The sequence below is a fragment of the Panthera uncia genome, chromosome A2, assembly GCF_023721935.1.
Source record: "Panthera uncia isolate 11264 chromosome A2, Puncia_PCG_1.0, whole genome shotgun sequence".
In the NCBI taxonomy this organism is placed as follows: Eukaryota; Metazoa; Chordata; class Mammalia; order Carnivora; family Felidae; genus Panthera; species Panthera uncia.
Genome location: NC_064816.1, coordinates 72753730 through 72776660, shown reverse-complemented (window position 1 = coordinate 72776660; position 22931 = coordinate 72753730). Strand labels below are relative to the sequence as shown.

Here is a 22931-nt window from a genome sequence, read left to right as displayed (position 1 = left end):
ATTTTATTTTATTTATTTCTTAAAAAAAATTTTATTGCTTATTTATTTTTGAGAGAGAGAGACAGAACATGAGCTGGGGAGGGGCAGAGAAAGAGAGAGACAAAGAGTCCGAAGCAGGCTCAGGCTCTGAGCTGTCTGCACAGAGCCTAGCGTGCGGCTTGATCTCATGAACTGTGAGACCATGACCTGAGCCAAAGTTGGAAGCTTAACTGACTAGGCCACCCAGGTGCCCCCTTAGCCCAGTTTTTTAAAGGAGTTATTAGGTTTTCTTTGTTACTGAGTTTTATTAGTTCTTTATAGATTTTGGAATCAGATGTATGGCAAATATTTTCTCCCATTCTACAGCCTGACTTTACATTCTGTTGATTGTTTTCTTTATTGTGTGGCAACTTTGATTTAGTCCCACCTGTTTATTTTTATTTTTGTTACCTGTGCCTTTAGTGCTGTATCTGTGAAGTCACTGCCAAGACCAGTGTCATGAAGCTTTGCCCGTTTTTGTTTGTTTGTTTGTTTGTTTGTTTGTTTTCTGGGAGCTTTACCTGTTTGTGTCTTATGTTTAAGCCTCATTTAAAAAAAGTTTAAGAGAGAGAGAGCACAAACAGGGTAGGGGCAGATAGGGAGGAGGGAGAGAGAATCCCAGGCAGGCTCTGCACTGTCAGCACAGAGCCCAATGTGGGGCTCGAACTCATGAACTGTGAAAGCATGACCTGAGACAAAATCAAGAGTCGGGAGCTTAACTGACTGAGCCACCCAGGCTCCCCTAAGCCTTTGTTTTAGAGCAGGCTGGACCCGGCAGGGAGTGGCCTGCAGGTACCCACACTGCTGACTCAGCCTCCTGTCTACACAGTCCAGACATGGGGATGGGGACCTGGCCTGCCTGGATTCTGGGAGTCACATGGCAGTGTGCAGTTTGCTCCCCCACAACCTAGTGTTGGGTATCCATGCCCTGTAGGCCTGTGTGGCCACGGCCACCCCGACCAACTGGCCATCTGCCTGGGGCAATCGGTTCCCTCTGCCGTACCTCCTGCTGCAGAGGCTGGACAGATTGTTAGGGCCAAATCCCATGTAGCCCTGCTGCTTTTACCAGATGCCCCTCTCCAGACCTGGACTTTCTTATCTGCTCTCTCTGCACTGGGAAGAAGGGGAAGCTATGGTGTCTGCCTTCTCTGTACTCCTCTGTGGTAGATCCATCCAAGCTCCAAGGCTGACAAGACCTAGGCTAGTCCTCTGGGATCCCTCTCAGGAAAGTTGGGGCACTGGACACCCAAACCAATTCCTTCCTCCCCTTGGGAGAAGCCAAGAGTTAGGGGGTTTCTTCCTGATCATATGCTGCTGTGCCGGATGCAGGGACTCTGGGCAGGGGGGGGTCCCAAATCTCTCTACTGGCTTTGGGGATTCTGGCTTCACGGTCACCTCGAGTGCAGGAACTTTCCACTTAGTTCCTGGAGTGCTTGCAAAGGAAATTTGTTCATGGACTGTTGTTGAGTTGGTGAATTTGCAGAGGGAAGGATGGTCCAGGGCTTCCTACGCTGCCATCTTGCTGACATCACCTCTTGATTATTTAGTATTAGTAACACCTTGCTCACCTCAAAACTCTAGTGTTCCAACATTATGTTTGAGAAGCACGTGTGAATTAACAGTAAGGATATTTCTCAATTTTTCTTCAGAACACGTTAAAAAAAAAACTAGGGTAAATCAATTACTGGCTTTTTTTTTTATTGTGCAGAAAAATAAGTAGAGTAAAAATCTTCACCCTACTTCCTTCATATTCCCCACTCCTTCAGATCAAATACTATTAGCTGTCAAGTGGCACACTCTGGAACCGTCCAGAACTTCAAAAGCATTAAAGCAACAAAATTAACAACATATTTCACCAGCAGATGGCATGTTTCCCTCAGTTGTCTATATATGTGTTCTTCTCTATATGACGATTTTTATAAGCAAGACATAGATAAGGAAAGGGTATTTCTTTAGGATTATAGAATCCCTTTTAAGCTAAGTGGTCAGAAATCCACTAATCAACGCCAAAAGAGATATACTCAATTAAACCTTAATTTGTGTTGGTGCTGGTCTTGAGATTGAAGTTAGTGGGTGGCAGCACCATGAGGCAGGCACATGGGAGCTGGGGTTGGCAGGACCTGCGAATATCTTCTTGCCCCTGCGGAAGAAAGGTTAGAAGAGGCTAGAAAGTTGTCAGCACCCCAGCTCAGTGGGCCGATCTTGAATCTCAGCTGGACAGAAAGCACCTGTCTCAGAAATCTCAGCCACTGAGGCTGAAGCAATTGAGGACAGAATTGGATTATGAATTCCACTCTACAAAACAACCCCTTTCTTTTAGGACTGGCTCTCTTATGCAACTTGACCCTGAAGCCACAGGTTTTTTGATCGCCCCACTTCGTCCCTATAGCCACCTTTTAAGACAGGAGACCTGAAGCATTCTTGGTTGGAGCCGAATACATTCCAGAATCCTCTGATTGGATCCCATTCTCTGTAAATAGATTCCCTCAGGAACATGGACGGGTTTCCTAAAATATACTATGCCCCATTCTATGGCCCTCTTCCCGGACTCTTTTGGTGCCCTTTTTGCTCACTGGGGTGGATGCCCCTGGTACTGATTCTTGCCTGAACTGTGTTTGAACTTGCTCATCCCTTGGAAACTACTTTGGATGACCTCCAAGGTCAGTTTTTTTAATGCTTTTAATAAAGGGAGAAAGTTGACTAAGCAATTGTTCATGTGATCTTCAGCGGCCGAAATATTTCAATGACATAATAAATATTTGAAATTCTTACAAGACTAAAAATGTTAATGAAGTTTTAAAAAATGCATCAGTTTGGTTCAACAACAGCATTTGAGATATCCCTTGATACCATGATGGAATTTTATTCATAATACCATTTTTTGCTGAATCCAAGTTCTTTGCACTTCATCATGTGATTCATGTTGTTACAATGTTGTGACGCTTGGAATCGGCCCTCTGGGTATGAGTCTTCCCTGTTAGCTAAATTTCATTGCTAATGAAGTATGCTCGTTTTCCCTTTCAAAGTACATCACTAATGCGATCCACGCTCACCATTATAAAGTGGTTCTCATCTAGATATTCCAGCTACATATTTTAGGATTATCCAGTTAGAAAATGGATCTCATACAAATATTGAGCTAGATACACTGATGCTTATATTTTTGTGCTGACACTGTGTGGACCTGTAAAGGCAAAATTACACATCATGGACTTTATTACTGCCATGAATTGCCTTGTTAACTACCTCCTAACTGCCATTCTTTACATTCTAGTACAAAGAAACCTCTCTTAAGTAGAAGGGTGAATACCGTAAGACTGTAGCTGTGATCGGCACATTTTCCCTTCAATAAATTTGAAGTAAAACAAAAAAGACGTGAAGACATTGAAGTTTTGGGGTTTTACAGATTCAAATAGTTTATAGATGGCAATTTCCAAAGTTGACTGGAACATTTGTTGCTCGACACCAACCATGGGGACCGTTACTGACCAGGTATCCAGACACCATGGTCTGAAATGCATTGCTAACATTGTGCCAAGACCAGGCTTCCATGGACTGGTTGCCATCCATGACCGAGTGAGGCAGGACACGAGGGCAGAGCTGCTCCCAGGAGATGAGGGACTGGATGTCTCGCTTGTCTCAACGCTCCCCAATAGCCTTGCCAAATTCTCCTTAAGACATCGAGGAAGTCTGGAGTGCATCCACTCAACCTCTCTTCCCTCCCGTTGTCTGTTCTGCCAGCCCTGTTCATCTCCCCTCCTGTCTCTCTCAGTAGGTGTTTCCTCGAATGGAATCCTTCCATGCTTAACTCCATTTTGTGCCTGCTTCTCTGAGGACCCAGATCAACATACATGTCATCGACGAAGCTGTTTCCATGTTTACGTGTCTACATGGCTTACAGCCATACGACTTTCCATTTTGTTCTCGTTCCCTTTTTCTCTTTCTCATGATATTTTTGTAGCATCTTCTAAAAGTAACATGTACTAAAAGTAACAAAATACGCAAAAGCACTTACACTTTGTGCTCTTGTGCCCTTTTTTTTTTTTCCTCGTCCTGAAAATTCAATCCGAGTGGAAAATTATTTGTGTCACAAAAATCTGGCGTGCCTTAGGAACCACATTTAAACATCCCTGCTCACAAGTAACTGGCAAAATAAACTCTGGTACCTCTAAACTATGTGATTGTAGAAAATGAAAATACAGTTTTATTTCTTTATATGGAAAGGCAGTCATGTTACATTATTCTATTCATATACTCAAACAGAGAGAGTCTGGAAGGTTGGCATCAAAATGCTGATTTTAACATTTGGAGTACTTTTCTCTCTGTCTTTTCTCCACTTATCTCTGTTGTTTGAATAACAAAAAGGGGGGATATTTCATTGCCATCCTAGGGTCGAGCGTTCCTTTGGAATACTAATGTTAAGGTAAATACACAATCCCACATACTCCCTCGATCTGAAGAACACATCATTGCTTGCTTATCAGTTAAGTCACCAAGTTGACAATTCACTAACATTTTTGGTTGACATGGCTGTCATTGTTACATGATACATCTTTTAGAGTAAAATGCTTTTCAAGAATTACTTTCCCATTAGGAAACATGATCAGTATTGGTGTATATTATTCTATAACCGAAGCAATGATTGGTTCCTATTGCTCTTTGTGTGGTGATACATGAGCCTTCCCTCGAATAGCCGGGCCAATGTTACTGACCAAGCAGAGCACTTTGGCCTGTTAAGTTAAAATTGAGTAACTCTGGGGGCCCAGATCTTTCTCTAGCAACATGTGAGGTGTCAGATAAGCCCTAAGATAGCCTTTCTCTTTTGGGCTGGCTTATGAGTTCTAAGGTCCCATTCAACTTTCTCATTGCACACTTCCAAATAACCACTTTTGCTTTTTGAGTTGGTGATAACAGCAGGTAGAAATTTGTGGTTAAAAAAACAAAACAAAACAAAACAAAACAAACCAACCCCCCAAAGCCAAAACAAAAAGCAAAAGACAAAAAAAAACACAAAAAACAAAAATAACCCCAACCACATGCCCTTCTTTTTTATTTAGGAACTAGTTCCACCCAACAAAAGTACCCTAAAGCTAGTTCAAGTAAAGGAGTTTTATTGTAAGCTTGCAATGGATAGTTCTTTAAGTATCCAAGGACAGAAACCAAAAGTGTGTTCACACTGCATTGGTTTTAACTAAAAAGTAAAAAACTAAGGTTATTTATCCAAATTCTCATGTATCTTAAAAGAAGGCTGGACTGAGAGCAAATCTACTGACATGTCTGTTACACCCTAATTCTTTGGTTTCTCTAGCTGACCGGTTATATTCCTAAATTTGAATCATTAAAAAGATTGAGGAGGTTGTATAGACTTTCCCAAGTCAAGAGATTTATCATCTATCTATCTATCTATCTATCATCTATCATCTAATTTATCATCACCATCTATCATCTATGTATCATCTATCATCTATGTCATCTATCTTATCTATCAGTCTATCTATCTTATCTATCATCTATCTTATCTGCCATCTATCATCTATCAATCATCTCATCATAATCTATCTATCAATCATCTATCTGTCCATCAACTATATCCTCTTTGAAGTCCTTCATCACTCATTCCCCAGCTTCCTGAGTATTTGGAGTGTTGAGAATGTGGTCAGTGATAGCTCACAGAGGAAGAGCAGGGCTTTGCCCAAGACGACATCCGGTTTCCAGCTAAGATTTATAAAGAAATATTGGCAGGGCAAAACAATCTTAGTGAGGATTTGGAGAGTCAACATTTTTACCTATCTGTGGTCCAATATCCTGATGGATAATTGACACCATAATCAAGGACTTTCCTTGGTGAACATAACTCCATGGCCCAGCAGTGCTACTTAAACTGACTTATCCCAAGGGACCAATGAAGGATGTGCACAGATATTAGTTATCAAGATGTTGACTCAGTTATTCAGTATGTTCAGTTAAGAAACAGCATCAATGCCTCATAACGTAAGGGTTGGTAGAGCAAAGCAACCACGGACTACAACGGAGCCATTATAAATGAGGTGGCATCAGCTTTATTGACATGAGAACTCATCTCAATAAGAGGCTGAGTGAAGAAGGAAGGTTAATGAACAGTATGTATAATAAGCTCCTGGTTTGTTTTTTTTTTTTTTTTTTACTCAAATCATTATATAAATGCATAAGAAACACCTGGACAATTGTACACCAAAATACTAACAGCAATCACCTCTGCATAGTGATGAATAGGATTAGGTAGGATTATAATTCCACTACTTGTATTCTATGCACGTATTAAATACTTTCTAGAAAATACATGTTTATTATTGAAAGACCAACAAAATTATTGAAAAAGTAAATGCCTCCCATTGTCCTTAATTATGAAATTTGTTGACCAAAATGTTGCAAAAATGCTATTTTTTCCTCACATAAGCAATCCAACCTTCAAATAATTCTCATTTCAATACCTCAGCTTTCCTCTCCACATATTAATATTTACCTCCTCTCACATGTATTTGGATGGAGAAAATATTTAAGGGAGAAAAATAAATCTCTGATCCTCACACAAAGACCACTACCACACTTGTTATATTACTCTTAGTGTGGGCTGATGTTTTTGACTTTTTCATAATAACTGGAGGCCTGCTTAACTCTTTTATCGATTAATCAAACTGATATACCGATTACATATTGTATGATGTATAAATGTGCACAGTTAAGTATCATATAATGTATCGTTGTTCCTAATGAAGTAGCAAGTTTTGTGTAATATTCAGTATATGATTTCAGTTAAATATTTTAAGTAAACAGTGCTTGAGTATGTAGTCATCTCCAAACTCTTATTTGTATTCAGTATTGCACTGAAAATAGTGTTTACTTTTGTTTTTTCATATGTGTTTGTTTCTCCATTCCCACGAAGAGTTCCATTTCTGATTCCCTTCCCCGAAGAAGCCCTACAATGCTAAGGAGGTAAGCTAGGCTGCCAGGGCCTTTTAATGGCCTTTCTTTGGATGCTCTGCTAAACATGTATCCAGCAGTCCTTAAGGGCCAAGGAAGTTTGGCCTTTCATATAGCAGAAACATACACCGAGTGTTTCCTGGTACCCTTGTGTCAGTCCATCTACTGGATTCCTTTAACTCTGCCGCCCTGGGGTGGTGGTGACACAGGCGTCCTGTTACACTTTTAGGAAGAGAGGGGAGCCCATGCCGGCATTCTTACTAACCCCATTTCTCCACTCTCCCCTGGGTTACCCACACACCTCATTTCTGCGTCCCAGTGGCTTACAGAGGTGAGATTAGATCATGTGTCTAATGATCTTGTGTGAGTGCAACATGTCACTTACTCCTTCTCTGAGAAGCAGGGGCAATGGTAAACCTAAAGAAGATTTTCTATGTAAGCTTTCAGGTCATTCCTCTACATCTTTGAATGGAAGAGTGAACGTAGTTGCCTTTCCAGGGGCAGAGCTGGTGTGGGGCGGTGGCTGAGAACCAGGGGCTTTGGAGTCCTGGCCCTCCCACACTGGGCCCACAGCACCTCTGTAAGCACCAGCTACCAGCAGAGAGAAAATTCTTTCAGGCTTGGCATCAAGATGCCTAGGGCATCCTGGGAAATGACATGAGCATCACATACACCCGTGTGAAATTCTTGGGGGTGGAGTCATTGGCATATAAAGCATCAGAGGAGAAACACACTCTGTTTCTGGTGCCATGTAATGGTTACTAACGAGAAGCGTCAAGGAATGTAAATGCAGAGCCTTTCCACCCAACGGCGTGGTAACCAGAAAATAAGGATCCGGATGTGGTATGTCTGCCTTTCCCTTTTATTTATTTAGTTATCATCATTATTATTTTAGTTTCTAGAGTGTGTCTAGCTAAAAACTCTAGGTGAAAGGCTTCTTTGTAAAAAAAAACAAAAACAAAACCAAAAACAAACATTACAGTTTTCCATATCCTACTTTTCTAGATTGTTTGAAAATTCCCTTTCATCACAGAATTTCTTGTGCAAACAGTAAACATAGAAAGATCTTTTAAGACATTCATTCTTCATTCCTCTTGCTTCCCTCCTTAGAATCATTGCATTTTCAATCACATTCTGAAACATGACGAACGTTCTAACGACAGAAGTCAAGCTGAAATACAACATATTGTAAAAAAAAGGGGGGGGGGGAGTTTGTTTGTAATATGGCATTCATTTTACAATGCACATATTAGGTCAAATGGTAAGGACCAAAGCATCCTTTCCCCACCCAGAGATCTCACAGACCACGCACCACGAAGTCTACTCTGAATGCCGCGAGAAGCTTTGTCCACCAGCTCTCAGCTTTCATATACCTTCCATACCAAAGGACATACATACCACTAGGGTTTTGTGGTGGCTTAAAAAGAAAAAATTGAAGCGTATCACTAAGAAAACTGCTGTACGGTGTGTCTATGGGGAGGACTGCAGTCGTTAAGGCGAGGAGAGGGGCACCTCGCCCCCCCAGGCTGGCTGGGGGGTGCCTGGCCTCATTCTGAGAGGCAGTCTCCATTCTGGAAAGCAGGTGGCTCACACTTTTTTCGGGTTTGTTCTCTTCTGGGCACTCCTAGCTTTGACGGTCTTCTTGGGGCTGGCCGGTTTGGGAGAGGGCGGCTTTCCCTTTGGTTTCTGGGCGTTGCTACGACCGGTACGCCCAGCCGTTCGCTTCTTGTCCTGAACTGTCCTCCGCTGCTCCTGGAGCCTCTCTTCCCACTGCTGGGAGGCAATTTGCACACATGACCATCAGATGCATCTCATCATGTCATGCTGTTGCCCTAATATCAGAATTAATGCAATTTTTTTCCCACTGTAATCTATGAATCGTGACAGCAAATAAAATAGCTACCCTCCGTTATTGAGCGCTTATCATATACCAGATGATTCTAGAAGGGCTCAGTATGGGAGGAAGTTTTGATAAGCGTTCGTTTCACTGAAACAACAGCCCTTCTAGGTGGACACCATGGTCATGACCAGGAAACGAGCACACAGAGCTTATTTATAGATGGTCACACAGCTGATAAATGTCGGAGCTGGGATTCAAATTCACCCAGTCTGACTCCAGAGCCCGAGGCCCCAGCCCACAGGTCCTATGATGCAACATCCCTACACAGCAAAGCCTTCTAAAAACGCTCTGACATATGGCTAAGAGCAGAAATTTATCCAGCCTCACTAGGAAGTCCAAAGGTCTATTCCCACATTTATGGATGGGCTCACCTAATTCTCTTACATCAGAAGGAAAACAGAGACCCCACTCACGTCTAGTAATCCACTCAAGTGCTAGCTACCCAGAACCCAGGAGAAATGAGGCATTCTAGGTAGTTGTTTCCTTGATAGAAAAAGATATACCTCTTATTATAGAAAGAAATACTATTTATTTAAGTAGCTGCATGTAAGAAAAAACTGAAAAAGGCTCCTTGAATAGACACTGCTTTTTATTGTACAAATGCCCCTACTTTGTTATATTTCATTCAGCAAAGAGTTTGAGCATGACCACAGGCCAGACATTGCTCTAGGCACTAGAAATACAATGAAATGAGAAACACTGTCCCCACCTTCCCAGGGCACAACTCTAATCTGTTCTAAAATAGTAAACATCTTACATTTGCTACTATATGGTGATATCTTCGAATTCTTACTGAAGTTTATTAGAATATTTGCTGCAAAAGTGAATGGCCCAAACAGCTAGGATTCTTTTCTTTTAATATTTAAAAACAATTTTTTAATGTTTATTCATTTTTTGATAGAGTGTGAGCAGGGGAGGGGCAGAGAGAGAGGGAGACACAGAATCTGAAGCAGGCTCCAGGCTCCGAGCTGTCCGCATAGAACCCGATGCGGGGCTTGAACCCACGAACCACGAGATCATGACCTGAGCCGGTCAGACGCTTAACTGACTGAGCCACCCAGGCGCCCCTAATTATTTTTTTAAAGTTTATTTTTGAGAGAGAGAGAGACAGAGCGAGAAAGCGCCGGTGGGGGAGGGGCAGACAGAGAATCCCAAGCAGACACCATGCTGTCAGTGTGGGGCCCAAAGCGGGGCTCAAACCTACAAACCGTGAGATCACGGCCTGAGCTGAAGTCAGACACTTAACCCACTGAGCCACCCAGGGGCCTCTAAATAGCTTTGATTCTTGAAAGCTTTCTCTCCTCCCAGGTTCTCATGGTGGACTTGCTTTCTACACTGATGCCTCTAATCCACTGTAGTCTTGGAAACCAGATAACCCATCCTGCTAGAATCTTCTGTCCAGTAAGGCTAAGCGTGCTCCTGACAGCTCCACGGTTTTCAGCTCAGATGGAAGTCATGTTATTCTGAAATGCACAGAGTAGACGAGGCTATGTTCAAACTACCTTCTCCATTAAGTCAGTATTAACATAGACTTCTTCCTCGCACAGGCAGTAGTAGGACCTTTTGTGAACCTGACAGCACAAATTCTCCTACATCTATCTAAACGTATTTACAGGAGAGGGAATGCTTTAAAAACATTTCAAACCAATGACCTGATTTCTTTAGTTCTGGTGTGACAGCATATCTCTGGGCAAAAAATTATTCTAATCCTCTAATTGCATTGCGAATATTTCCATGATGATACCACCAAAAATCATGGATTTGGCCACAAAATGATTATAGTTGGTATATATAATTTATTTTGACAAAAGTCTCAAAACTATTTTAAATATGGGGAGAGATTATGCTTTGTACAGAGACAGTAGCATGGATTTTAGAATTGTGGGTTCACATCCTTACATGTATATGTCTGTTTTAATCCCACTGGATGTGAACTCTGCTCAAGTGCCTGTTTGCTAAAATAGTTAAAAACAAACAAACAAAAACAAAAACAAAAACCAAAAAAACAAACAAACGCTAATTTAATCTGGAAATAACCATTAGATGAAGATTGAGTGTAACAAAATCATCTTTGAGGTTGAAGTGAGAATAACTTTGTTCTTAACTACTTATTCGAAAGACAAATACTGATGCTATTTCAACCTCCTATGAGAGCCTGGAGATGGAAGAAGGTGAAGGAAGAATCCCCAGTTCTATAGAATTTCTTTACCTGCGCTTAAATCCATATGTGCAGGGTTGCTAATTATACTTACTATGGATCTTTTACTAAGTTGGTCTCTCCATTTTTCAACTAAACAGTTTTCAAGAAGCATCATCCTGAAAAAAAAAAAGGAATTTATTTTAAGCAATTCCGACTATGAAAGGAAAAAGTTAAAAAAAATACAAAAAAATTGTCAAAGCCAAAATTCGTTGTTTTCTTTTTCTTTTCTTTTTTTTCCTTTTCTTTTCTTTTTTTTCTTTTCTTTTCTTTTCTTTTCTTTTCTTTTCTTTTCTTTCTTTTCCTTTCCTTTCCTTTCCTTTCCTTTCCTTTTTTTTTTTAGAGACAGAGACAGAGTGTGCAAGCCAGGGAGAGGGGCAGAGGAAGAGAAAGAAAATCTTAATCAGGCTCCATGCTAAGCATAAGACGTGAGGCTCCTTTTCACGACTGTGCGATCATGACCTGAGCCAAAATCAAGAATCAGATGCTTAACCAACTGAGCCACCCAGGTGCCCCTACAAATCAAAATTCTTTATAACCCTTAACTCTACAATCCACATATCCCCCATTTATATTTTACTAGCATTTCCTTTTATTCTGCCTTGTACCTATATTCTTAAATCACACTATATATTTAGATCACACTGTACCTTTCTTTTTATCATTCTATTATATGCATTTTCTCATATAATTAGAATACGGCTTTAATAACCATATAATATTGCAATAATGATACTTAGACCTTTCCCTACTGTTGAATCCCTTTCATTGCTTCGCTACTATTAACAGCTTTTTGTTGAATATCCTTGTATATTTACTAGTGTGCACTGGCTTATTATTTCCTTAGGACAGATTTCTTAAAGTAGAATTACTGTGTCCAAGAGTATGTACTTTCTCAAAGTTTTCTAAATCGTTTTCAGAATGGTTGAACTTTCATTCAGATCATGTTTTACTCTGGATTGGAGAATTAAAGAGGCAAATTTATTTACTATTTGTATTTCTTCTGGAACGTGTCCATATAGATTTATGTACATATTATTTATATATTGTCGTCTTAATGTGTTAAATATTAACTTACATGAACTCTTTAAGGCTACTCCCCCTTTGCCATAACTATTGCAAGTATCTTTCTCAACTTTTATTGGCTTTCTTTGGTGATTTTTATGTCCATGATATAATGTCATCAAAGGTATGTATGGACATTTCCTCTTGTAATTTTTTACATTAATTTCATGTTTACAAAGTATTTTGTTATTCAGATTTCATACATCTATCTATTCACCTAATTTTACCCTCTATGATTAAGTTTTAAAAAATATCTCTTGAATCCATTTGAAATTCATTTTATGGTATTAGTATAAAGTGAAAATATGTACTATTTTTCCAAATAAAAACATTTGCAACATTTACTAACTAATATACTCACGTCTAATTGATTTGCCCTTTTTCCTTCCTAATACGTTACTTTATGCATTAGCATCTGTCTCAAGAATGCTTCCTCTGTTTTATTTATCTGCATGTCTACTCTTGCGCCACATGGTTTTAGCAGTCTAGCTTTGTTCCAGTTTTCTGTTTCTCCTAAGGCAGAAACCGATTTCCTTCCAAACGGTTATTTTCAAAATGTCCTTTACACGCCCTTGCCAGTTTGTGCTTCCAAATGATCGTTGTGTGAAGACACAACTCCCGATCATTCGAAAATATTTTTTATTGGTATTTTCATCAGAATGCCATTAAATCTATAAATGAACAGAAAGGATGATGGGAATCCAAATAGAATTTGATGACTAGCAGTCTGGTACATTCCCAGAACTGCACCTAGTCCTGTAGCAGGTACAAACACCATGCGAGAGAAGAGCCCAGCAACATTCAGTCAACATTCGTTCTTTAGAGAGACAAGATATAAGGAGAACAATTTGAAAGCCAAGAATACCCATGAGGCACCTGGGTGGCTCAGTCGGTTGAGTGTCTAACTCTTGACTTCAGCTCAGATCATGATCTTACAATCGTGGGATCGAGCCCCGAGTCAGGCTCTGCGCTGACCGGGACGGAGCCTGCTTGGGATTCTCTCTCTGCCCCTCCTTTGCTCTCTCTCAAGATAAATAAATAAACATTAAAGGAAAAAAAAAAAGCCAAGGGTACCCAAGGGAGGGTACAGATCAGGAAAGACAGAATACAGATCAGGAAGGTATTCAAGTGAGGTCAGTTGCAAAAGGTGTTTTGAAAAAACAGTCCACAGCTGTACCCAGAAGAAACAGATGAGCATTAATGGCAGGGAATTAAAGGGAAGACTGGTTATATAAAATATGAATGATTCTGTTGGAGATGTATACTGTAGCCAGTTAGGGGGCCCATCCCGCACCCTGGTCTGAAGAGTTTGATTTTTCATTCTAAGGAATGTACCAATATATAAAAATATGCCAAGAAAAGAGATGTGGGGAAACACACTCCCAGCTAGAGGTACGCGGATATATGTGGGTGAGCGTGAGTGCGAATGTGTGTGTGTACGCAATGATCTATCAAACAAATGTCATGTACTTATATTGTGTGTAAGGAAAATGTGGACCTGTCGTCTCAAATGGCCGTCTTTACCTGATCATTAAAGAGCTCTTTAAAAAAATTAAGTATTTGCCACACCAAGATTGATTTGAATCATTTGAAAAGAATTGTTTTCACTCATAGTAATTTATCTGCCTATGATTTTTGAAGTCCTTTAACGAATTCTGAAATTGATTTTTAAGCATCCCATTCAAATACTCATATTCCTACTGTTCCTTAATGCCACGGGGAATTAAATGATAGTTAGGCTATGTGATTATCGCAACAGAGGCATCTGTTGAAAGTGTATTTTTATTTACTGAACTATTTTTAAATTGTCTATTTATTTATTTATTTAGAAAGAAGGGGGGGAGAGAGAGAGAGAGAGAGAGAGAGAGAGAGAGAGAATCTTAAGCAGGCTCCACACTCAGCACAGAGCCTGACGTGGGGCTCGATCCCACAACCCTGGGATCATGATCTGAGCCGAAATCGAGAGTCGGGTGCTCAACCTACCGAGCCACCTAGGCGCCCCTTAAACTGCCTTTGTAAAAAGAACTACTGGCGCCGTTAAAAAAAAAAAAAACAAAAAACACCACGACTGGTAAATGGGATTCATGCTTCCATTAAGCAGTGTGCGGTTTCCTCCCTCCCGCTCCGTGCCTACCTGGAGCGCCACTCGTAACACATGATGAGCACGTCTTGATGGGGCAGGATGTGGGGGCACTGGCAGGAAGAATTGGTAATGAGCGGGACCTGCGTCCGAGGGATGGGTGACGAGGACTTGAAGATCTCTTTCACGTCCACCACGGTCGTTACTTCGTTACAGCCGCTCCTCTGCACAGCTTTTATTTTGGCGTGAATGACTGCAATTTAAAAATTGATGGAAGTGTTGATGAGGCCTCTGCAGACAAATAGGGATGGTGTATTCACGCCAAGCCCTGAGCCTCTCTTAAAGAATCCCTCCTGTAATTATGGTCATGTCCAAGCTGCCCAGATGCAGGCCAAAAGCCCACACAATCATACTGTCAGCATTGTCTTTAAAGTTCTGGATCAGCCTGCAAGACGTAAGAGCAAAGCGACAGGCGGGCTCGGTCTGGGCTCTGCCTCTGGGTCAGCGGCTGCTCCTCACTGGGCTACAGCGAGGGTGTGAAAAGAGAACCTTGCAGGTTTTTCTCAGCCTTAAAAACCTGATGTCAGTTTTGTTTGGACGTTTGTTTGCCGAGAACATATCAGGAGATTCAGTTACATAGAACGTCAGTAAAAATTTCATAGAAAAAAGTAGACTCTGCCTTGTGATTATCGGAAGTGAGAATCGTATGTTCTCAGAGTCACAAGCCACTTTACAATTTGTATGGTCCAACAGCCCGTCTGATGCTGGGACTTCCTGTCTTCCAAAGGAAGTTATTAAAGCTGTAACATTTGTGACCTGGACAGAGTCTCTGAAGATCACTATTCTTAATCCTTTAATTTCACAGACTGTCAAAGCGAGGTCTGCGGCGAGCAGATGTATAACTGTTATTACGGATAGCTGTTAAGTAATCATTGTCTGATCAAGCTTAAAATTCTGGCCCTTTTGGTCCCTTGCTATTACTGCCTTCCATGGAATTGTAATCAGCCTAGCATGGATCTCTGTCTTGGATTCTGTCCTAGAGAGCTTGTTTAGGAAGAAGGCAACGGACTTAAATAGAAAATGGTTTCATCCTCAAAGAAGTTATGTGGCAATGACACCATGGACAGCAAGACAGTGAAACTCAGATTAGCAACTAGGGCTGGATAGTGTCAAAGGAGGGGCAAAATCGTTTAGATTAACGTAATATCTACAAAGAACAGTTTTCAAACGACAACAATAAAAGCTACTGGAAAAGTCAGTTTTTTTTTTTTTTTCTTTTTTTGGTAGAGTTACCCACATTGGCTATAATCTCAAATCTAACAACTTCACTAAGAGGTTATTTTTTCAGCCCTTTATATTGCCACGATCTTCCTACTTTCACATGCGATATGTAAGATAAGGTTTATGATTTCAAATTTCAGTTTGAAATATGGAAAACAAAGTTAACAAATAAAATGACCATTTTGCCAAGACAGTTCTGTTATTCCAGAAGAAGTAATTTAAGAAACGCAAAGTGGGGGGGGGTGCCTGGGTGGCTCAGTCGGTTAAGCATCCGGCTCTTGGTTTCAACTCGGGTCATGATGTCAAGGTTTGTGAGTTCGTGTCCCGCATTGGGCTCTGTGCTGATAGCAGGGAGACTGCTTGGGATTCTGTCTCCCTCTCTCTCTGCCCCTCCCCTGCTCACTCTCTTGCTCTCTCTCTCAGAAATAAATAAATAAACATTAAAAAAAAAAAAAAAGAAATGCAAAGGAACATAAAACAACTCAGATATTTTAAAAGAACATATTTTCAATTAAATTTACTTTCAAATGAGAACAGTAGAATTACATTTACTTAAAAAAACTGAAAATAGCCGTGTTGACTGTTCTTTCAAATAAGAGAGGAGGGCATTTAAACGATGTCAATACTTATAGCCAGAGGGTCTCATGATTAACCTATTTCTCTACAGTTCCTTTTAGGTGTTAAATATCTATAAGTGTTTATAACTAAAAAGAAACATGGGCAGGTCTTAGTTCCTGGGCCTCTGGGCCTCAGATAATCAAATCCATGGATCACTCACCCATCCTTCCTGCAGCAAGGAAACCTCAGGAAGAGAAAAAGTCAGTTGGGCTGTCCTGGCTGAGTGGCACCTCTCACCGAGACCAAGAGGACCTTGATGTCACATTTGAGCCCTGAACCACATCGCTGTTCTCCCTGGGTAATTTACGTTGTTTTTGCTTGATTTACCCAGAAGGGCAAGGCATTTTATAGTTGTTATTGTGCCTTCCAGAACCCACATCGTGAACCACGTTGGATTGGCTTTCTTTACTTTGGGATTGGCTTCGTGACTGGCTTTGTAATTGGCCAACTCGTCGAGTGAACGGCTTCATCGGACGACTTACCGTAGCTGTAGTTTTTGCTCAGATACGTCGCCAGAGTCGGCTTCACCTTTTTGCACTTGCAGCGGTCTGAAGGAGACGAAAGAGAGGCAGAGAGTCGGAAAAGTGTTCGGAAATCACTCTGGGGAGGAGGCAAAAAAGAAAAGGGACTTCGAGAAGAAAGAACTCACCAGGGCTTAGGCGTTTACAGTCAACATCAAGAGGCCTCTCCTGTACCATCATGTCTGGCGTGATGTCTATCCACTTAACGTCTGAAACACACACACAGCCGCATGGGTGTGGTCAGTGACTTAGCCCGTTCACCCCCTGGAATAAAGAACCATCTGGAGAAATAAACTAACACGGCGTTACCAAAGAATAATACTACATTGTAAAAGTGGCATCGGCTTGTCAACTACTTCTTTCATACAGACATTCTTGGGCTTAGAAAAGAAGACTTTTGAGTGAGGTTTTGCCCATCCAGCACAAATTGATGTGAATGCCCGTCCATTTGACTTGGCTGACACATATAGCTAACTTTCCCACCCAAATCCATTTTAAAATGTTGGTTTTTCTAAGTGGACAGTTGACACTAATCAAAATATCCCGAATATTTCCAAATCTCCACCTCTCATTTCCCAGTGCAGAAACAGTCCACAGCTATATAAGACTCCCCCCACCCCCCACCGGCCAAGGCATAACCCTCTATCATTTATATAATTTAATCAACAAATATGTTTTTCTCTAAAGCTCTGAATTAGAGAAGAGTTTCGATTTTCCCTTCCTTATACTTCTCTTTCCTCACGTTACGGACAATGCTCTGAGACATAACCTCAGAAACTACACTAAGGCAACAGCATAATCTCTTTAAAAGTTCAGTAACCTGGGTCAGGGATAAAAAAAGCATGCAAAAATATTCTTAGGCTTGACTTCAAGAAGTGGACTTAAATTTGTTCCTTCGTCCTAGAAAAGCAGCAAAATGACCGAAAAAAAGAAGCGGAAGTTGATATCCAGTTAACCAAGATGCCGCAAGATAAGATATTGACCGTGAAACAGACATCACAATTTTCCAGAAGGACTAAATTTACAAACTGCACTCCTCCTGGGGAGTGAAGCCTGCTACTGCTTTTTTTTTTCCCCCCCGAAAAGAGTTTTCAAGAGCTAGCACTAAGTGGAGAACCCTGATGGGGCTGTTTTAAGCATTAAACCGTACACGGAAAGCGCTGAACGCTAGCTGGGACCCCACCTATATACGTGTTCGTTGCTATTATTCTATCATTGTCAAGGAAAATGCTAATGGCTCTCTTTAGAAGCACCTCCCTACCCCCCCCCCCCCCCTTACATTCTCTATGGGACATAGTGTTCTTCTGCCCCCTACGTTTCTGGAGGGAGAGCAGACTTGTACCCACGTCAGGTCACCGCCCTTCCCACCTCCTCCAATTGTCGGAAGTGAGATTGGGTGGCGGGGGTGGGGGGGTGGGATGGGGGGGGACCGACAGCCCACCCACCCACTGGCATCGGTAGAAGGGGCCGCCCGGTGGGTTCTCCCGTGGAAGCCACAGCCAAGAATGCCCCCTCATCCCCCTCGGTCCTTCCTTTCCCTCCGGCTCAGGCTCACCCTCGGGGAGGTCGGTGACGATGGCCTCCGGCGAGATGCACACGCCGCGGTCGTAGACCGGCAGCTCTTCGCAGGCCAGGCTCTCGGGCCAGCTGTGGTTGTACATCTTCATGAGGGGCTCGCAGTCGTCGCGCGCGCGCTGGCACACCGACTTGCACGGCTTGATGGGGTCGTGCAGGAACTCCAGCGTGCAGATGGGCGCGTACATGGCGCAGAGGAAGAAGCGCAGCACCGCGCTGCAGTTCACGTCCACCAGCTCCTCGTACTGCTCGATGGCCAGGATGGCATTCTCCTGCGTGCTGTGGTGCAGGTGGTTGGGCATCCGCGTGATGTTCCAGGGCATGTGCCGGCACATGGGGATGCGCACCGGCTCGCAGGGCGCGCCGCGCACGCCCAGCGCCAGGCGCAGCCCCAGGCACAACGCCGCCAGGACGGAGAGCAGCATGGCACTGCCCTGGAGCTCCGCCGCCCCGACAGGCAGAAGGGGCCCTCGGCTCCCTGCCCCCCTAGGCTCTCGCCCTCCCTTCCCCGGGAAGGAAGTCCCGCGGGGCACCGGAGAGGCTCTCCGCCCGCGCTGCCGTCGGCGGCGGTGCGGGGCCTCGCGGGCCGGCCGGGGGTATCCGGCGTCCGGCGCACCGAGCGCGAGCAGCGCCGGCCCTCAGCCTGCGGGGCGCGGACCCGCCCGGGCAGCTCCAGTCCCGGCCCCGGCAGCTCCGAGCGCGGCCGGCCCCGGCCATTGCGGGACCCTATTTATCCCGACACCTCCCCTGACGTGGGCTCCGAACGCTCCCTTGGCAGCGGCGGGCGCGGCGCGGGCTCCCCCTCGGCCGCCCCCCCCTCCACCCCCACCCCCCACCCCCCAGCCCTCGCTTCGCCGGAGCGGTGACATCATCTCCTCCGGGCCGCAGCCCAGGGCTGGAATCCTGCATTTCCCCAAAGTCCCTTCCTTTTTAGTCTGGCCAGTCCTTTTTCTTCGCACCAAGAGAAAGAGTCTCTGGCAGTCGTTTGGGACGCCGGATCCAAGAGGGTGCAGGAGAGGATTTTGGGAGAGGGAAGGACGAGATCTGGGCCCAAGCTGAACTTTGCGCCCTCTGCCTTAGAGGTTCCCCGAGTACAGAGTTGGAGGGGAAGGAAAACTTCGGCCGCCCTTTAATTCTGAAACACGCTTGCTTTCTCCAGGAGGGGGCGTGAGGAGCGCTGAGCGGCGAGACCACGGTGTGGGACCCGGGAGCCATTGTTGGAACAGGATGGACACCTTGTAGAAACAAACCTCCCCCAAGTTGCATGGAGTTGGGTTTTGTTATTGTTGTGTCTAGAAGCCAGTAGCTGGGGCTCAGGTTTTTTCCAGAATGGCATTCGGTCTGTACCTGCTCCAGGAACAGAGCTGCCAGAGGTGTAATAATAGCATCTTCCAGTGTGGAAATGTTTTCCATCCACCGACGTTCCCCTTCCTTCTTCTCACTCCCTATTCCTCCGTCCAACGTGAACGAAACCCGGGAGAAGGGGAAGAGTACCGGACATGACAATATGAAAAAAAAAAAAATTTCCCCCCTCATGCCCAAAGCGATTTCCAACCCAGCAGCCTAAATTCTTGATTTTTGATGTGCTTGGAAAGAAAGTATTTGAATTGAGTGAGAACCTGTGTACTATGGAAAGCAAGCGTGTATATTTTGTTTTCTTTTTTCTTGTTATTAGGAAGAAGTGATAAAACCGACGACTGGCTCAGGTCTCCACAAGAACCAAAACAAAACAAAAAGGAGGCTTTATTGTTGCAAGTGTATTAATCTCCAGGCAGTAAGAATTCCGGTATGTGGTATTTTCATGGGGTGTTGGAATATGAAAATGTGGTTTCTAAATGTAAATCTTTAAAAACATAGTCTAATTAGAATCCTGAACACACAGTAGGTAATTGGTTTTGGTTTTTTTGTTGTTGTTTTGTTTTTTTGTTTGTTTTCTTTCCAAAGCTTAGCTTGGTCACAGCTTAGCTGTCGTCACATTGTGACCCACAACGATAGTTTAGTTTGACTCTGACCAGGATTAAGAAATAAAAGGAACAGAAACTACAGCTGACATTTTATTGAGCATTTACAATGGGCTAGGTATGGGGCTAAGCACTTTAAATACACTGTCTTATTATTATTTTTTTAGGGCACATAAATTAAACATGGCAAGTGGAGAGGACAAATGACACAAATATTATTTCGAGATTCATCCAAGGAGTCAGGTTCTATTTAGGGGAAGCCAGAGCGTCCAAACACAGCGTCGCCAGTCGCCAACTCGAGAGGTATGCCAGTTTCAGCTAGAACGGGACCCAAGCTCCCAAGATGCCAAACCAGGCCAGTGAAATATCAAGCACAGGGGATAACCCGGATGACATCGGAAGCCATTCCCAGCAGTAGAATCCAGTGAGTCGAAACCCCCTGGCTTAGTGAAAAATATTTGCAGCCCAAATTCCTACAAGGGAAGAAAGTACAGTTTTGAGAAACGGCTGAACTCCTGACCCTTTTCCTGCCAGGCGGCTGAAGAGGCAAACTTGGAGAGGCTCTTCCTTGTGCAGCCGGTTGAAACTTGCTGCCTCTGTTTAACCGCAAGTCCCAAGTCCCAATGCTGCAGGAATTTCCCTTTCTCCATGGCCTGTCTTTTAAGCAAGGCTGAGAAGAAGGTAAGAGGCCTTTTCTATAAAGCTCTTTGGCATCCCCAGGGGGTCCACTGGCAGCCGGTCTGTAGCCTTTCTGCTTGGCGTGGGGCAGCAGTGAAGGATTCATCTGGAGATTCCCTCACCGGCCTCCCTCTTCAGGCCCTGCCTTAGCACTTAATCCATTACCCTGTACTTGACAGTGATTTGCCAATAGCTCACATAACAGGAAGCTTCCCTGGTCAGTGGCTTCTCTCTGATGGTTCCTTTTCAGCCTCCCTAAAGGCCTGCTTCTCTGCTAGGGCTCCATAACCATCCTCTTCCTGCTCTTCACACACCCCCATCTCCAGGTTTTCTGGACCTCAGCACTGCTGACACTGAGGTCAGGTAATTCTTTACTGGCTCCTGTGCATTCTGGGAAGTTTAGTAGCCTCTCTGGCCTCCTCCTACTAGATGCCAGTGGAAGCTCAGCCCCTACCCCACTATGACAATCAAAAATGTCTCCAGATATTGACAGCAGTACCCCCCACCCCGTCCTCCCTTGCTGCTCTACTCTTGGCTTCAATTACCACCTAGATGCCAATAGCTCCCCAAACCAGACCTCTGGCCCTGCTGGTTTCTGGAAGTGCTTATCCAACAGTCCCTGGGGTATTTCCACCTGCCTATCCCACAGGCATCTCACAGTCAACCGATCCTAAACTGATTTGTCTTCTTTCCTCATTCAGGACTGAACTCCCAGTGGCCCCAACCAGAAAGCTCTTCCACCTTCTCTGTAGTTCCCAGCTCCGCTCACCCTCTCCCTTCCACCACTTGAGTTCGGATGTCAGTATCTGTCCTCTGGGTCATAACAGCCTCTCCCACCTCCTTCTCCCCCACCCATCCTCTACACTCAGGCCAGAGTGAGCTTCCTAAGACTTACACCTGATGGTGCTTCTCCCTGGCTTTCAAGGCCCTGAGCGATTTGGCTCCAAATCACTCTCCTTAAACACCAGCGCTTCACCCATTTTCTCTTGTCCCCTTGTCCTTCATCCAGGAATGTTCTCTCCCACGTCAACTGGCTCACTTCCTCGTCCTTGAAACAGAGCAACCGAAAAGATGCTACAAACTTGGAAAGCGAGGGTCTTTTTCTGTTTTTTTAATGTTGCTTCTTTTTTCTTGATTCCATGTGGTACATCCTGATATTACAAAACAGGGGCACCTGAGTGGCTCAGTCGGTTGAGTGTCCGACTCTTGGTGTCAGCTCAGGTCTTGATGTCAGAATTGTGAGTGCCAGCTCTCCGAAGAGCTCCCTGGTGGGCTCTGTGCTGGGCATGGAGCCTACCTAAAAAACAAAACAAACAAAACATAAGCCATAAACCCAATTACCTTTGTTCTTGATGCTAAACTCCCAGACTCACACACCTCCAGGGTTGTGGTGTAGTCAGGTGATGGGTGAGGGCTGCAGTCTCACTGCAAGCATATCCTGAAGACAAGGTCTCTGAGTCCTATGCCCAAGGGCAAGGGCTTATCCACTAATACCCCAGGCGCTAGACTAAGAGTGGTGGCTTGAAAATGGCCACGATGCATGACTGCTATCATTCCTTCTGGAAGGGACCCTTCGATTTCTAACTTGGAGGAAGAAGGTGTCAATTTTGACAAAGGGGCAAGGTGTGGGGGGCACAGCAAGTGAAGCGGCACTGCCTTCCCGACTTCGAACTTGAACTTATCTCCTAGTTTGTGGTTATCTGCTGCGCGCTTCAGTTACTGGAGGAAACGAATTTCTTCTCACCGTCCTGCTCCCCACCCCGCCCCCCCCTTTAGAACGCGGATGCCCTTCAGGATGCTAGTGGCACCGCTGCCACTGCATTTCCTGTTGGCAGCAGAGAGCAAAGCGAAAACACGAGCCGCAGCGGGCAGCGGCCCAGGCAGAAATAGCTCCCGCGATTCCCCGGAGCCTTCCCGGGCCGCGGCCCCGGCTCCCGCACCGCGCGCGACCTGATCCCAGACGTGGGCAGAGGCCGCGCGGAGACCACACGCCCGCACGGCCCCGCACGCTGCGGACGGTTGCGCGGCGCCCGGACTGCTCAGCGCCCCCTGCGGCTCGCGCCGGCCCTCGTGGGGG

The 22931-nt window shown here is 44.1% G+C and overlaps 1 protein-coding gene and 1 long non-coding RNA gene across 2 annotated transcripts; one reads left to right on the top strand and one right to left on the bottom strand.

Moving 5' to 3' along the window:
* Positions 1–6061: 6061 nt before the first annotated feature.
* Positions 6062–18843, bottom strand: SFRP4 (secreted frizzled related protein 4). The gene is made up of 6 exons (XM_049641318.1): positions 18196–18843; positions 16769–16849; positions 16602–16667; positions 14275–14473; positions 11131–11194; positions 6062–8751 (listed from the first exon to the last, which is right to left on the bottom strand). The coding sequence occupies exons 1-6, from the start codon at positions 18638–18640 to the stop codon at positions 8566–8568; spliced, it is 1041 nt and encodes a 346-aa protein (XP_049497275.1). The 5' UTR covers positions 18641–18843; the 3' UTR covers positions 6062–8565.
* A 307-nt stretch (positions 18844–19150) lies between these two features.
* Positions 19151–20800, top strand: LOC125929823 (uncharacterized). Its single transcript, XR_007459975.1, has 3 exons — positions 19151–20001; positions 20344–20600; positions 20711–20800. It is a non-coding gene; the product is annotated as an uncharacterized LOC125929823 (long non-coding RNA).
* The last annotated feature ends 2131 nt before the right edge of the window (positions 20801–22931 follow it).

Coding starts and splice junctions, on each gene's coding strand:
- SFRP4 (XM_049641318.1), bottom strand. CDS start 18,640: ATGCTGCTCTCCGTCCTGGCGGCGTTGTGCCTGGGGCTGCGCCTGGCG. Junction 16,850..18,195: donor CGTCACCGACCTCCCCGAGG/GTGAGCCTGAGC, acceptor TGTGTGTTTCAG/ACGTTAAGTGGATAGACATC. Junction 11,195..14,274: donor TGTTACGAGTGGCGCTCCAG/GTAGGCACGGAG, acceptor TTTTTTTTTCAG/GATGATGCTTCTTGAAAACT.